The 15316-nt window shown below is 50.6% G+C and overlaps 1 protein-coding gene across 5 annotated transcripts in view; it reads right to left on the bottom strand.

Annotated features, from left to right (window-relative positions):
* The window catches only part of SRL (sarcalumenin), a 47161-nt gene extending 34027 nt beyond the window's left edge, over positions 1 to 13134 (bottom strand). For 2 of the 5 annotated variants that reach the window (XM_003998911.6, XM_006942395.5), the window contains exon 1: positions 2856 to 3123. In XM_003998911.6, coding sequence (XP_003998960.1) covers positions 2856 to 2916 — 61 coding nt within the window. In that variant the 5' untranslated portion in view covers positions 2917 to 3123. Of the gene's footprint in view, positions 1 to 2855; positions 3147 to 13008 lie in introns of those variants that run through there. The other 3 variants (XM_019821035.3, XM_006942393.5, XM_006942392.5) reach the window with 3 other exon arrangements.
* Positions 13135 to 15316: the final 2182 nt, after the last annotated feature.

Raw genomic sequence — 15316 nt, 5'->3', positions numbered from 1 at the left:
CAGGCGAGGGTCAAAAACAGCATTTCCCAAACTCTAGTTCCACAGGCCACTAAGCAAGGTGTGCACAACCATTAGCAAATCCCAGTGAGTGCTTTGGAGACTCGATGTGGGAAGGGGCAGACTAGTTTCTCCCTGTGGGCTCGTCTGGCTGCGCCGAGCCACGAATCACACCTTGCGGGGGGCACTGCAAAGGCTTCTGTCCTCTCCCCAAAACCCCTGAGCTCATGACCCCTCCCCAAGGTGCAGATCGCAGCAGCTGGGCTGCCCTGTTGAGGGAACATGAACACAGCCTCTTTCTGGAAATAGCCAGCCTAGGGTGGGTGAGGAGGGGCCACAAAGGGGTTCCTGACAGACCCTCATCTCTCACAGAGGGGTGGGTCAGCCCCAGCGTGCACCAACTTCTCATTATTGGGACAGCAGGGTGGAGGCCAGAGCAGGCCGCAAGCAGGCCAAACCAGGGCTAGGCTGGAGGAAGGAACGGACTCAGAATCCCCATCTACCCCAACCTCTGCATCATGCAGGCAGCAGGAAGCAAATAAGTCCCAAACCCAGCCTAACAGACGCCAGCAGCTTGAACCCAAATGCTCTCTCAGCACTGGCCACCCCCCACCACCCCACTCTTGGAGGAGGGGGTGAGACTGTCTGTCCCTAATTCACTGCCTGACCTTGTACACATCTCTGGTTCCTCCAGCTTTCGCTCTCTTACCTCAACAATACTCGAGGCTGCTTTCCCCTGTCCTTGAGCAGGCCTGTGACCAGGCCAAGTCCCCAAGACAAAGAGGAGGACCCCAATGGTCAAAATGCCTAGAGGCCATGGGTCAGGGGGTGGAGACTTACAAGGTGTCTGGTGATGGGGCCACGGCAGTTCTGGCTGCGTCCTAGCATCAGGAGAGGTACTTGGTCCCTTGCTAGGGAACAAGAAGAGGCTGCCTCGGTCCAGAGGACCACAGGGGCAACATGGGAACAAGAGACGAAAGCACGGCTCTGTAGGGCCCCCTCCATCCCCGGGGAGCAGGAAGCTGGATTAGACAGAAGGTCAGCCTGCCATCCAGCCAGCAGCGGGATGGAAATGAGGGTCCAGTAATAGGGTGGGAAGTTCAGGAGCAAAGCTGCTGCCTTTGGGCAAGGTGGCATTTACTTCGTGGCACAATTCCAGTGGGAAATCAACCAGTAGGAAGGACTGTCATCATGGTGGCAGGGAGAAGCCACCCTTACGGCTGGAACCTCCTAGCGGGTACAGGAGACAGCTGCCTTTGCGGTAATCTACAGCTGGTAGAGTGATAAAATTCACCCCCCAGGAGAAGAGCCCACAGCCCAAGTGGTGAGCAGGAGTGAGGAGAAAGGGGACCCTGCACATGGTGGACAAACCCTCCCTGGAAGCCAGGACTGGACCACACTGCAGAGTCCAGGAAGGAAGGAGCATGCACAGAGAGGATCTTCGCACAAAATGCCTGCCTGCCTCCTTTCCCCCACAGCAAGATCCCCAGGCAGGCCTTATGGAACGTTCTAGATGTCCAGTTCCCTTGTTGGGAGGAAAGATGAAGGATGTCCCTAAAAGGCTAAGAGTCCCCGGGCCTGCTGTGTGGAAGCAAGGCGGCAGCTGGGGCTGGGCGGAGCAGGGCAGGGGCTGTGAAGGGGAGAGGGCAGCAGTGGCTTGGGGCTCAGGATCCAATTACACGGCTGTTTCCATACTTAGCCACCTGACAGCCGCTTGGAATCCTCACCGCTCCAGCCACAGCAGCGCTGCAAGGCCCAAATTAACTCAAGGGCAGACAAGGGCAGGGCCCAGCGGTGCGTTCGCAAGGCTGAATCCCCCCACCTAGGTCCCTAACCCCCTGAGGGAACAGCTTCTGCTCCTGCCTGCTACCTGCCCTCCTGGCTGGGTCGAGGACCTCGACACACAGAATCTCAAAGACCCGAGCGGCTGGGGCTCTGGCCCTGTGGTCCCCGGTGCAGATGAAGAAGGCCACTCATGAAAAGACAAAGCAGGAGACCCAGACGCCAGGGGGTCCCCAGATCACCCCCAAAGCACCACCAAGCGAGACCCAGCCGCAGAAGTCTCAGGAAGAGAGAGGTGACAAATGATCTGGTGTCCCTCCTTGCCTAGAAATAACCCCCACGCTGTAACCTGAGCCACCGCCTCTGCCACACAAAGTGCTGAGATATCAAAGGGAGACCGTGCACACATGCCCCAGCCCCCTTCCAGTGGAGCCCCCAGCCCAGGCCAGGGATACCCTGCAGGGGGTCCTGCTCCTCTCCCAAACTCTGGCTCCAATCCCCAACTCCATCTCCAACCTGTTCCCAACCAACCCCCTTTCTACCCTGCTGTTCCCCAGACAACCCCCAACTCTGTGCACTGTGCCCGATGTTCAGTCATGCAAAGCCAGCCCCTGCCCAATCCCCACCGGGGGGGGGAGGGTCAAGCCAACTCAGACCTCCAGGGGCCCCTCCAGCTCCAAGACCGGGTTCTTTTCGCCCATCTAGAAGAGTCCTCTAGTCTTGACTTTTGGGGTCCTCTTCCCCAACATCTACTGGCCAGACCTGTCCTCTGGCTCCCAGCCCTTGGCTCAGGCCTCATGCCTGCCTGCACCTCTCAGTTCACTGCTCCCACTTTCTCTGGCCTCCCATGGAGCCCCCGACGTCTCTCAGGTTCTCTGTACCATTTCCTCCTGGGCCCCAGGGAGAAAGGAATGGAGACGATGCCAGGAGTCCATGTTTGCCATCAACCCCAGGAACCACTGAGGCCTCACCATCTACCGCTCGAGCCTCTCCCCCCTCCCCCCTTCAGTAAACATAAGACCTCAGGGCACATGGGGGTCGTGATCTGGCCTGGCTGACAGGGGTAAGGGTCATACCTGTTTGTCCTGGGAGCAGGAGCGATGCCACAAAGCAGCAGAGCAGGACCAGCGCCCTCATGGTGACTGCCAAGAGAGCCCAGCTGCTCCTCGCCTCTATTTATAGGGCTGGTGGCAGCGCCGGGTGGGGGAGAAAGGGTCACACAGTCACTAGGGCAACTGGGTGGACGTGATGGGGAAGCCGCGCAGACCCTGACAGGCCATGCAGAGGCTGGCTCCACCACTGCTGTGCCTGCTGTCAGGCCCCGGAAGGCAGAGCCCGGACCGGATTCTCTCCCCCCAGCGGCCCTGGGGTCACGTGACATGGGTCACAGGGCAGGGGTGGTAGAGAAAAAGTGGGGCATCCCTTGGGTTAGGTCTAGGGGTTAGGAACCCGAGCCTTTTCAGCATCTGTGCTAACTTGATCTAAAGTCTGGGCCAAGTCACTGACCTTGACCTGCCTCAGTTTTCTGAATGAAGGAGCCACAGGGCAAAGCGAGAGAGATTCTATTTGACAGCCACTGACAGACATTTCGGCCGTTCCCACCCCCACCCACCCCCACCCCCGCCCCCACAGGTCGGTCAGGAGGGTGAAGCCACAATAGCTGCTTAAGGAAACCTGTGACGTCTGACCTTTGAGGTAGATGGCTAGAAGCTTAACCTTCTCAGGCTTCTGGAAAACACAGAACGCTGATGCCTCGGAAGGACAAAGGGGAAGCTAGGAGACATGTCCCGTGCTATGATGTAACACAGTGAACAGAGATCCATTTCCAGTAACATGGGGGTTCCAGAACCTTCTGTCGTGTCTGCAATGTGATGTTTGACGCAGTTTTCCTAATGGCACATGACAGCCCCTAAGAACCAGTTCTCTGAAGCTGAGGGAATGCAGACACTGGCTTGTCAGGCTGGAGGGAGGGTGTCACTGTGAGGATGGCAGTCGGTCACGGAGGAGAGGAACTGAAGTCAACTGGCCATTCTTCTATGGGCTTTACATTTAACACAGCTTCGCTGGGGTCTAATCCACCTGCAGCACAGAATGCTATTCAAATCTGATCCATTTTGACATATGTGTATCACCACAATCAAAATAGTGACCAGATTCCTCACTGCCCAATTTTCTTCATGCCTCCCCCCTCCAGCCCCCTCCCCAGCAGCTCCTGAGCTGCTCTCTTCACTATACATTAGTTTGTATTTGTGGATGTAAATGGAACCACATCGTATGTGTTTTTTATCCGGCTTCTTTCCCTCAGCATACTTACTTTGAGATGTGCTCACGTTGCAGTTGTGTATCGATAGTTCATTCCTTTGTATTCCGGACAGTACTTCACTGTATGCACTGGCCACAATTTGCTATCCATTCTCCTCGTGACAGACACTGGGTCGTCCCCAAGTTTGTGCTATTACTGATCGAGCTGCCGGGAACATCTGTATACAATTCCACTTACCAACGTTCACTTTCGTTTCTCTCCAGTAAATACCCAGAAGGGGAGTGGCTGGATCACATGGTGGGGGGTCCGTTTAACTTTTTCCTAAGGTGACTGTGCCATTTTACATTTCTGCCACCAGTTCCTCCACATCCTTGCTGATCCTGGGTAGGGTCAGTCTTTCACATTTTAGTCATTCTTGTAGGTGTGCAGTGATATCTTATTGTAGTTTCAATTTGCATTTTCCTAATGACTGATATTTAATTTTTTTTATTTTATTTTTTTTTAAAATTTTTTTTTCAACGTTTATTTATTTTTGGGACAGAGAGAGACAGAGCATGAACGGGGGAGAGGCAGAGAGAGAGGGAGACACAGAATCGGAAACAGGCTCCAGGCTCCGAGCCATCAGCCCAGAGCCCGACGCGGGGCTCGAACTCCCGGACCGCGAGATCGTGACCTGGCTGAAGTCGGACGCTTAACCGACTGCGCCACCCAGGCGCCCCTGATATTTAATTTTTTAATGTTTATTTTTTGAGAGCGAGAGGGAGAGGCAGGGGTGAGTTGGGGAGGGACTGAAAGAGGGGGAGACACAGAATTTGAAGCAGGCTCCAGGCTCTAAGCTGTCAGCACAGTGCCCGATGTGGGGCTCAAACTCACGAGCCGGGAGATCATAACCTAAACCAAAGTGGGATGCTTAACCGACTGAGCCACCCAGGTGCCCATGACTGATGATACTAAGCACGTTTCCATGTGTGTTTTTGTGATCCACTTCTTTTGTGTGTTTTTGGTGCAGAGCCTGTTCAAAACTTTCAACTATTTTTGACGGGTTGTTTCCTTCTATTGAGCTTTGATGGTTTTTTTTTTTATATACATACGCTGAATACAAGCCCTTCATCCGATACGTAATCTGTAAGAATTGTCTCCATTGGCATCTTGTCTTTTCATGCACTGAGGTATCTTTCAAAAAGCAGAAATTCCTAATTTTCATCAAATTCAAAGAACTCTGCCTAACCCAAGGTCCCCAAGCTGTTTTCCTGTTTTCTCCTAGAAATGTAACAATTTTGGGTTTTACATTTAGACCTGTGATCCACTTTGTGTAATTTTCAATAGGTTGCCAGGTAAAAACTGAAGTTAGGATTTTCACATGTGGACATCCAGCGGTTCCAGCAGCACTGCAAGAGACCACCCTTCCCCCACTCAACTGCCTTCGCACCTCATGTTGAAAATCAGTTGACGGTATGTGTTTAAAGCCATTTCTGAACTATATTCTGTCCTGCTGATCTACGTGTCTGTCCTTCCACTGTGGCTTCCAAATCAGTCATGAAATGCGGTAGTGTGACTCCCTCAACTTAGATCTTTTAAAAGTTGCTTTAGCTATTGTAGTTCCTTTACACATCTGTATGAATTTTGCAATCAGCCTGCAAATTGCTATTTAAAGGCCTTCTCGGATTTTAATAGGGATTACACTGAATCTTTAGGCCAATCTAAAGAAAACTGACAAGGTACCAACTGCAATGGTCAATTTTATGCGTTAACTAGGCTAGGTTATGGTGCCTAGTTGAAAAGTATCAGTCTGAATGTTGCTGTGCAGGTATTTTTTAAATGCACTTAATATTAAAATCTGTAGACTCTGAGTCAAGCAGATCACCCTCCATAATGTGATGGGCCTCATCCAATCAGTGGAAGGCCTTAAGAGAAAAGACTCAGCTCCCCACCCTGGAACAGTAAGGAATGCTGCCTCTGACTGCTTTCTGACCCAAGACTGCAACATTCACTCTTGCGAGAATTTCCAGCCACCAGGTATCCCTGTGGATTTCCGACCTTCCGGTCCCCTCGACCTCTCTCTATACACATACATCCTACTGGCTCTGTTTCTTGGGAGAACCCTGACTAACACACCAGCACTGAGCCTTCGGTCAACCGTGAAGGGAGGGGGCAGTACTGGGACCTGGGAGAGAAAAGGAAGTCAAAGTCAATGATGCCCCTGCTCTGGGCCAGGCGCTTCACCTGTCACGAGAAGTGGGTATGCCACCACCATGCCACAATGAGAAGGCTGAGGCTCAGACTGCTGCAGTAACTTGTTCAACATCACCTCCTAAGAGCGGAGTGGACTGAATGTGAACCCGGACGTGCCTGACTCACAGAGCCACAACTTCTCCCATCGATCGGAGTGAATGCCATCAGGGGAAGAGAGGAATTGGTGTGTTGGTGAAAGGTGGTGGAGGGTTGTGGGGGAGAACAGGGAGACACAGGCTGAAGGGCCAGACTCCAGACCAGGCTGGAAGGGAAAATGTGAGCCACGCACTGTATAAAGGGCTCACTGCATGTGATTTAAGGACACCCCATTTGGACTCCAACAGATCCTTGCAGAGACATGTTCACAGCAGCACAATAAACAACCCAAGCGTCCATCAGCAGATGAACACATGAACCAAATGTGGTCTATCCCTACAGTGGGATATTATTCAGCCATAAAAAATGAAATTCTAGGGGCGCCTGGATGGCTCAGTCGGTTAAGCGTCCAACTTCAGCTCAGGTCACGATCTCGCGGTCCGTGAGTTCGAGCCCCGCGTCGGGCTCTGGGCTGATCACTCGGAGCCAGGAGCCTGCTTCCGATTCTGTGTCTCCCTCTCTCTCTGCCCCTCCCCCGTTCATGCTCTGTCTCTCTGTCTCAAAAATAAAGGTTAAAAAAAATTTATAAAAAAAAAGAATTCTAATACACGCGACAACACGGATGAGCGTCCGAAATGCTAATGCTAAATGAAATAAGCCAGTCACAAAAGGGCAATGTATTTGTTTGCTGAGGCCATCATAACAAAACGCTGCAGACCGGGCAGCTTAAACAGCAGAAATTTATTTCTCATAGTTCTGGAGGCTGGAAGTCCAAGATCAAGGTGCCGGCAGGTATGATTTCTTCTGAGGCCTCTCTCCTTGGCTTTGTGGAGCCACTGCGTCTCCTCACTGTGTCCTTCTCATATGGTCATCTCTTGGTCTGTGTCATCTGTGTCCTAATCTCCTCTTCTTGTATGGACACCAATCACCTTGGACCAGGGCGCACCCGTGTGACCTCATTTTACCGTAATCACCTCTGTAAAGACCCTGTGTCCAAGTACAGTCACATTCTGAGATACTAGGAGTTAGGAATTCAACATGAATTTTGGGGGGACACAAGTCAGTTCATAAGAGATAGATATTGCATGAATGCACTTATATGAGGCATCTAGAAAAGTCAAAAAGACTAAAAAAAAAAAAAAAGTCAAAGTAGATGGTGGGTGCCAGGGGTGGAGGGAAGGGAGCATGGGGGGGGGGGTGTTAGAGTTTAATGGATACAGAGTTTCTATTTAGAATAATGAAAACATCCTGGAGAAGAACAGTGCTGATGGTTGCACCACACTGTGAATGTGCTTCATACCACTGAATTAAAAATCAAAAAGGATTAAAATGGTAAATTTTAACCACAATTTTTAAACATCAAAGTAAAAGGCACCCTGTTTGGAAAGTGAGAGATTAAAAAGGAGGGTAGACTCAATTGAAGAGAAACTCCCAGGTCATAATTCTTTTTTTTTTTTTAACTTTTTTAATGTTTATTTATTTTTGAGAGACAGACAGAGACAGAGCGCAAGTGGAGGAGGGGCAGAGAGGGGGAGACACAGAGTCTCAGAATCCGAATCTGGATCCAGACTCTGAGCTATCAACACAGAGCTCAATGCAGAGCTCGAACCACGAAACACAAACCGCGAGATCATGACCTGAGCCAAAGTCGGACTTAAACCACTAAGCCACCCAGGTGCCCCTCCCAGGTCATAATTCTTTTTTTTATTATTTTATTTTTTATTTTTAAAAATTTATATCCAAATTAGCATATAGTGCAACAATGATTTCAGGAGAAGATTCCTTGATGCCCCTTACCCATTTAGCCCATCCCCCCTCCCACAACCCCTCCAGTAACCCTATGTTTGTTCTCCATATTTATGAGTCTCTTCTGTTTTGTCCCCCTCCCGGTTTTGATATTATTTTTGTTTCCCTTCCCTTATGTTCATCTGTTTTGTCTCTTAAAGTCCTCATAGGAGTGAAGTCATATGATTTTTGTCTTTCTCTAATTTCACTTAGCATAATACCCTCCAGTTCCATCCACGTAGTTGCAAATGGCAAGATACCACTCTTTTTGATTGCCGAGTAATACTCCATCGTATAAATATACCACATCTTTTCTATCCATTCATCCATCGATGTACATTTGGGCTCTTTCCATACTTTGGTTGTTGACAGTGCTGCCATAAACATGGGGGTGCATGTGTCCCTTCGAAACAGCACACCTGTATCTCATGGATAAATGCCTAGTAGTGCAATTGCTGGGTCATAGGGTAGTACTATTTTTAGGTTTTTGAGGAACCTCCACACTGTTTTCCAAAGTAGCTGCACCAGCTTGCATTCCCATACCAGGTCATAATTCTTAAAGAGACCTCACTTTGCCCTGTAAGAGCTCCACACCGGCTTCACCCCACATCACCCACCCTCCGGGGCTGCCGCTGTCTGCACAGAGCAAGGCCTGGCCCTCTCCCCAGCTCGTTCTTTGGACAGAAGCTGCCAGAGCCTCTGCCTAAGGGTCCTCAGCCTCACATAGTCCCTGCAGTTTGGTCCCTCTTTGGCCACTGATTTTTTTCCTAGGTCAATCCGTACCTCAACAGTTCCTTGAGGGACTGAGAAAACGGGGTCGGACCCTACCAGGCAGGCCTCTGCATCTGGATCTGCTCCATACTCAGTGCTAACACAGTGCAGAAAGCAACCTGCACCATATTTTCCCATTTATCCTTAGAAGGACCCAAATTCCCATCCATTACAGGAATCCCCTCCACAAAAAACTCTATCCAGCCTCCGACTGAACACCTCCAGGTACAGGGAACTCACTACCAGAGAGTGCTAGTTCCGCTCTTTTGAATACGATGTGAGGCCCAGAACCAGCCAGAGTGCTCCAGGTCACCACACCTGCCACCCCACCTTCCTGCTGAAGGCCAGGGACAGGCACCATGAGGATTCCCTGGAGAATGGAGAATGCCTCTCCCCTGATCTCAAACCAGCAGCCCCCCATTGACCTTCAGTGCCTGCCCAGCCCTACCAATACATTCTTCTCTCAATAGGAGCACAGGAGATTTTCATCAATTCTCTCTTGGGATTTTCGGAACATCCTCTTTATCTGCCACAGGGCGAGACGCAATGAGAGAGCTGATCTCTGAGACGTGTGCAGCACCTGCAGCCTTCTTCCAGTCACTTTCCTGCCTCCTCCTTAATCTGATCCTGAAGCTATCCGCTAAAACAGGCGGCCCCGCGGGGGAACCTGTGACTTAGGCCCCCTAACTCAAGGAAGCTCTGCAGCTGTCACTCCCAGCTCCTTTACAGCACCCAGGGTGTGGCAGGGGGAGAGTGGGTTTGGGGAGCACATTCCTTTCTACAGCTGCTGCATTTAGGAGCCGCAGCCCCCGGTCCTACCCCCTCCTCCTGGTCAGCACACGCTCCTGTCCATCAACACAAGAAACTTGGAATATGGCAGGGCCAGAGAAGAGAGGGGACCAAGGCAGGGGTGATACTAACTCTACTCCCAGCCAAGGACTTGTAGGGCAAGGGGACAGGGAGCAAAACTCAAGAGAGAATGAAAACGACAGACACGACAAGGTCAGCAGCATCCAAGAAAGCACACAGGCAGCGGGGTAAGAAGGGACATTGGGAAGGGCTCGGGTGGGACAAGGTGGAGCCAGAGCCAACAAAATCTGGGGCAAAGGATGACACGGCAGCCAGCTTCAGAGGCAGCTGGAGGGTTTGCTGGTGCTTTACATGCTTGTCTGAAGCCAGTATGAGGCCAGTTCATCAACAGCCAAGGAGGCTGAGGTCACAGGAAGGCTCCCACTTCTGCTAGACAACCCTTCCAACACCACCCAGAGCCAGGGCAACTGCTCCTCTGCCAAAGATGCCCCCGAGTCATGGCGTTAAGTGACTGATTCATTACACCCCACCCGCGACAGAAAAGCATAAACGTGGCTCCCAGGTATTCATAAAGTATAACAGGAAAGCAAGGACTGAAAACTACACAGAGGCCAGCGCGCAAAATGGAGCGATTCTTAAGGCTGATACAAAAGCAAATGGCACTTGATATGTAAGGACCTCGCATGTGTGTAACTTGATCAGTTGCCAATTCACGGTGTCCTTAAAATAAGAACAAACCAATGGCTCAGGAGAAATGAAGTTATTTCTGCTACTGAGCCTCCACAGGAATTTCTTCCGAGGGTTTTCTTAAGAAGGATGCCGTAAAATGCACTGATCCTTGAGTACATCAGAGCAGACAAGCGTTTCCATGAGGTTTTTCCCAACAGAAACGCTTAAAATAGGCCAGGGGAGGCCACCAGGAACCAAGAATGCCCAGTCCCTTCCCGAAGAAGCCACCACCACAGAGGGTCAATGGTACGTGCTCAGGATGTATTTTCTCCTCCACTGCCACTTTCCCAGCTCCCACTCATAGAGGAGAAGGGGAAATTGGCACAATCTATTTTGGAGGACAGTATATTCTAAAACATATTCATGATAGCTGTAGGCTGGAAACAACCTGTAAGTCTGCTGCTGGGCAAATGCCTAAATCAACTGTGGTATATTCACACCAGGGAATACAGTTGGCCATAAAAGTCAATAAACTGCTGATACACACAAAAACATAAATGAACCTTAGAGACACTGTGTTGAGCAGAAAAAGCCAGATAAGAAGAGCATAAGTACTATATGATTTTCATGAAGATCTAAAATAGGCAAAACTAGGGGCACCTGGGTGCCTCAGTCGGTTAAGCATCCGACTCTTGATTAAGGCTCAGGTCATGATCTCCTGGATGAGATGGAGCCCTGTGTTGGGCTTTCAGCACAGAGCCTGCTTAGGATCCTCTCTCCCCCAAGCTCTCTGCCTCTCCCCCATGCTCTCTGCCTCTCCCCCATGCTCTCTGCCCCTCCCCCGTTCTCCCTCGCAAAATAAATAAATAAACATGAAAAAAAATTAGGGGTACCTGGGTGGCTCAGAGCATCCGACCTCGGTGTAGGTCGTGATCTCGCAGTCTTGTGGGTTCGAGCCCCCCATCGGGCTCTGTGCTGACAGCTCAGAGCCGGGAGCCTGCTTCGGATTCTGTGTCTCCCTCTCTCTCTGCCCCTCCCTCATTCATGCTCTCTCTCTCTCTCAAAAATAAACATTAAAAAAACTTTTTTAATAAATAAATTAAATTAATAGGCAAAACTAGTCCATAGTGATAGAAATTACAACAGTGGAGGTTTCACTCTACACCTACCAGAATGGCTGAATATGTGTCATTATGTTTTTTAGGTTTGTTTATTTTGAGAACCAGTGCACATGCTTGCATACAGGGGAGAGGCAGAGCAAGAGGGAGAGAGAGAATCCCAAGACAGCTCCAAGCTGTCAGCACAGAGCCCAACCTAGGGACTGAACTCGTGAACCATGAGATCATGACCTGAGTCTAAATCAAGAGTCAGATGCTTCACCAATTGAGCCACCCAGATGCCCCATACGTCATAATGTTCTGACAATATCGATTGCTGGTAAGGATGAAGAGCAACTCACACATGGCTGGTGCAAAATGATGCGTAACTACATACACACGTACATAAACGTAAGCACGTAAAACCAGTAAAATCCGAGTAAGCCTAGTGCACTGCACCAATCACAATTACCTGGTTTTGGTGTTGTACTTAAGGAATCCAAGATGTTACCACTGGTGGAGGTCCAGGGAAGGGTACACAGTACCACCTCCCTGTACCTCTAATTATTTCCACAATTGTTTTGAAAGTTTAGAAAAAATAAACCACTTGAGAGCTTGGGTGGGGTGCTGGGTACATGGATATATATTGAGTTTGTGAAAATTCACGGAGCTAAACACGTAAGCTACACTTCTGAGTATGTATCATGCAATATTTCAGTAAAGAGGTTCTGTTGGGGAGCCTGGGTGGCTCAGTCGGTTAAGCAACCCACTTCGGCTCAGGTATGATCTCACCGTTTGTGGGTTCGAGCCCTGCATCAGAGCTGTCTACTGACAGCTCAGAGCCTGGGACCTACTTCAGATTCTGTTTTATTCCCTCTCACTCTACCCCTCTCCTGCTTGTGCTCTTCTCAAAAATAAATAAATAAATAAACTTTAAAAAAAAAAAAAGAGGTTTTGTTGAACATGGCCTTGATCATGTCCTTCCTAGATGCCCAACCCCTCACAAGAAATAAAATCCAAGCTTCTTAGCAGGACTTGGAAGTCCTACACCAACCCATTGCCACATATTCGCTTATCCCTCCTCCCAGGCCAGTATGCACAAAGCCTGCAGGACACCATGCCCTTCCAGACCACCAGGCCTGGCCCGCAGGTGGGTGGCCACCTGGACCGGAGCCACACAACACGTGGCTGCTGACCCTGGACCCTGTTTCTAAACCACACGTGGCTGCTTACCCTGGACCAGAGCCACCCTACATGTAGTTGCTGACCCTGGACCCTGTCGTTTCCCTACGCGTGGCTGCTGGCCCTGGGCCCTGTAGCTGCCCCATGCGTGGCTGCTAGCCTCGGGACCATGGCCATCCCTACGTAGATGCGGTCAGGGCAGGATGCATACAAGGTTTCCAAACATGGCAGGAAGAAAAGATTGAGGTATTTTGTGCGTAGCTTCTTACATTCATCACCTGAAATCACAATGTTGCGGATACTGTGGCTTAAAATAAACGTCACCTGTTCTTTTCACTGCGGCCTCTTCCGCAGGGCGCGTCCTCGGCGCAGGCGGGCGCAGGATTAAGTGGGCGAGCGCCTCCGAGCGGGGAACACGCGGAAGCCGCACGTTTGCGGCGTTTGCGTACGAGGCGTGCGTGAGAGCGCGCGGGGGCGGGATCAGAGGCGGGACCAGAGGAACAGGCGGGCCGGAGCCCGCGCAAGGCCAACTGAAGCGCCAAAGAGCATGCGCGCCGGGGTGGGGGCGGGGGACTAGTCCGGGAAGGGGCGGGGCCGCGTCCGCGCCCCTGACTTCCGCCGCCTGCTGGGGAGCTCGCCTGGAGTCTAGGGGCGCGCCACTGCGGGTCAGACGAGGGGACTTTCCGGCCCCGCCCCCAAGTGCCTCCTCTGGCCTATAGGAGCTGAGCAGACCCGCGGGCACCGGAAAGAGGCGGAGCCTCCGCCCTCGCTGGGCCTCGCGTTCTGGGCCCACGGCGCCCTCTATTGATCGTCTTAGGAGCAGGACGGAACCCGTCCAGCGCGCTTTGCACCTGGCAGAGAAAAGGGTAGCTCGACTGGCCTTGGAAAAGGGCCGTCCCCACTCAGATCCTAGCTAAGCCCCTCCCTTCAGACACGCATTTTAATATAACTTTGTGAATTAAGCCAGATAGACCCCCAAAGAGAAAATTACAGTTAGAATGCTAACTGAAGGAAGCTGGATTCAAAAGGCTAAACGTTGTATGATCCCAATTATATGACATTTTAGAAAAGGCAAAACCATACATAGGAACAGATCAATGTGGTTGCCGGGGTCTGGACTACACAAAGGGACAATGGGGAACAGTGAGGAGGAAACTAATACCTTGATTGGGGTGATGGTTCCACAACTGTATGTATTTATCAAAACTCACACAACCAAAAACTAAAAAGTGAATTTCACCAAATGGAAATTACACCTTCATTTTTTAAAACACTAAAAACAGAGGGGCGCCTGGGTGGATCGGTTGGTTAAGCATCTGACTTGGTTCAGGTCATGATCTCACACTTTGCGGGTTGGAGCCCGGGGCTAGGCACTGTGCTGACAGCTCAGAGCCTGGAGCCTGCTTCGGATTCCGAGTCACCCTCTCTCTCTGCCCCTCCCCTCCTGCTCACGCTCTGTCTCTCTCTCTCAAAAATAAATGTTAAAAAAAAATTTTTTTTTAACACTAAAAACAGAAAGCAGATGATTGGTGTTTGCCAAGGGATGAGAGGAGGGAGGAATGGGGAGAGACCCATTAGGGGATAAGGAATTCATTTCGGAGTGATAGAAATGTTTTGGAAGTGAACAGAGGTGGCGGTTGTACAACAATGTGAATATACTAAATGCCTCTGAATTGTTCACTTTAAAATACTTAATTTTAAGTTATGTGAATTTCAACAAAAAATTACAATTTCTAAAAAAAAAAAAATTCAGCCTCCTGCCTACCTTCTATTCAATGTCTAGAAGCATTCACTGTGGGGACGAGGATGTGAACTCACTATTCTGCTCTGGCCTCAGTGCCCACATACCTGTCACAATATGCGCATGAAGAAAAGCAAGCCAAGAGGGACACTTTGTAAAGCTGGCTCTGGCCACAGAGGATTAAGAGAGTTATAGGTCCAGGGCACCTAGGCGGCTCAGAAGGTTAAGTGTCCAACTCTTAGCTTCGGCTCAGGTCAGGGTTTGTGAGGTCAAGCCCCGTGTCAGGCTCTGCAAAGATGGTGCAAAGCCTGCTTGGGATTCTCTCTCTCTCTCTCTCTCTCCCTCCCCCTCTTTCTGTCCTTTCCCTGCTCTTGATCTCTCTCTCACAAGATTTAAAAAAAAAAAAAAAAAGTTAAAAGTCTACCTCCCTATCCAATAAGACGAAATGCCCCTGTGCCAGTTAATTTCCAACTTCAGATGAAGAACCTGATGCCCAAAGATCAACTAGCTCGCCCAAGGGGGAACTGACTTCCTTTCTATAGGTGGAGAGACTGAGGTTCAGGGAGGTTACGCAAGATGAGGAAGTGGCAAAGCCCAGGGACTACCAGGACCCCTGAACATCCTGTGTCCTTTCTCTAAGAGATAGGAAGCTGTGGCTTGGTGGTTCCTTCTCTCCTTGCCCCCCACCAAGGAGCCAGGAGCCACCCCTCCCACTCCCAACATCATCTCCCATCTTTGGACAATCCCAGGAATCATTCCAGGGAGTCTGGGGGCCCTGATATCTCATTACAACACCACACTCCAGCTGGGGAAAGTCACTGCTCAGCCACATCCAGGCCCCTCTTGTGGGCCCCCAGAGCACCCCATACTCTAGTCTGGGAAGCCTTTCCT

This window comes from Felis catus, chromosome E3 (genome assembly GCF_018350175.1).
Source record: "Felis catus isolate Fca126 chromosome E3, F.catus_Fca126_mat1.0, whole genome shotgun sequence".
In the NCBI taxonomy this organism is placed as follows: Eukaryota; Metazoa; Chordata; class Mammalia; order Carnivora; family Felidae; genus Felis; species Felis catus.
The sequence above is the reverse complement of the archived record's forward strand: the minus strand, read 5'-3'. Positions and strand labels throughout refer to the sequence as shown.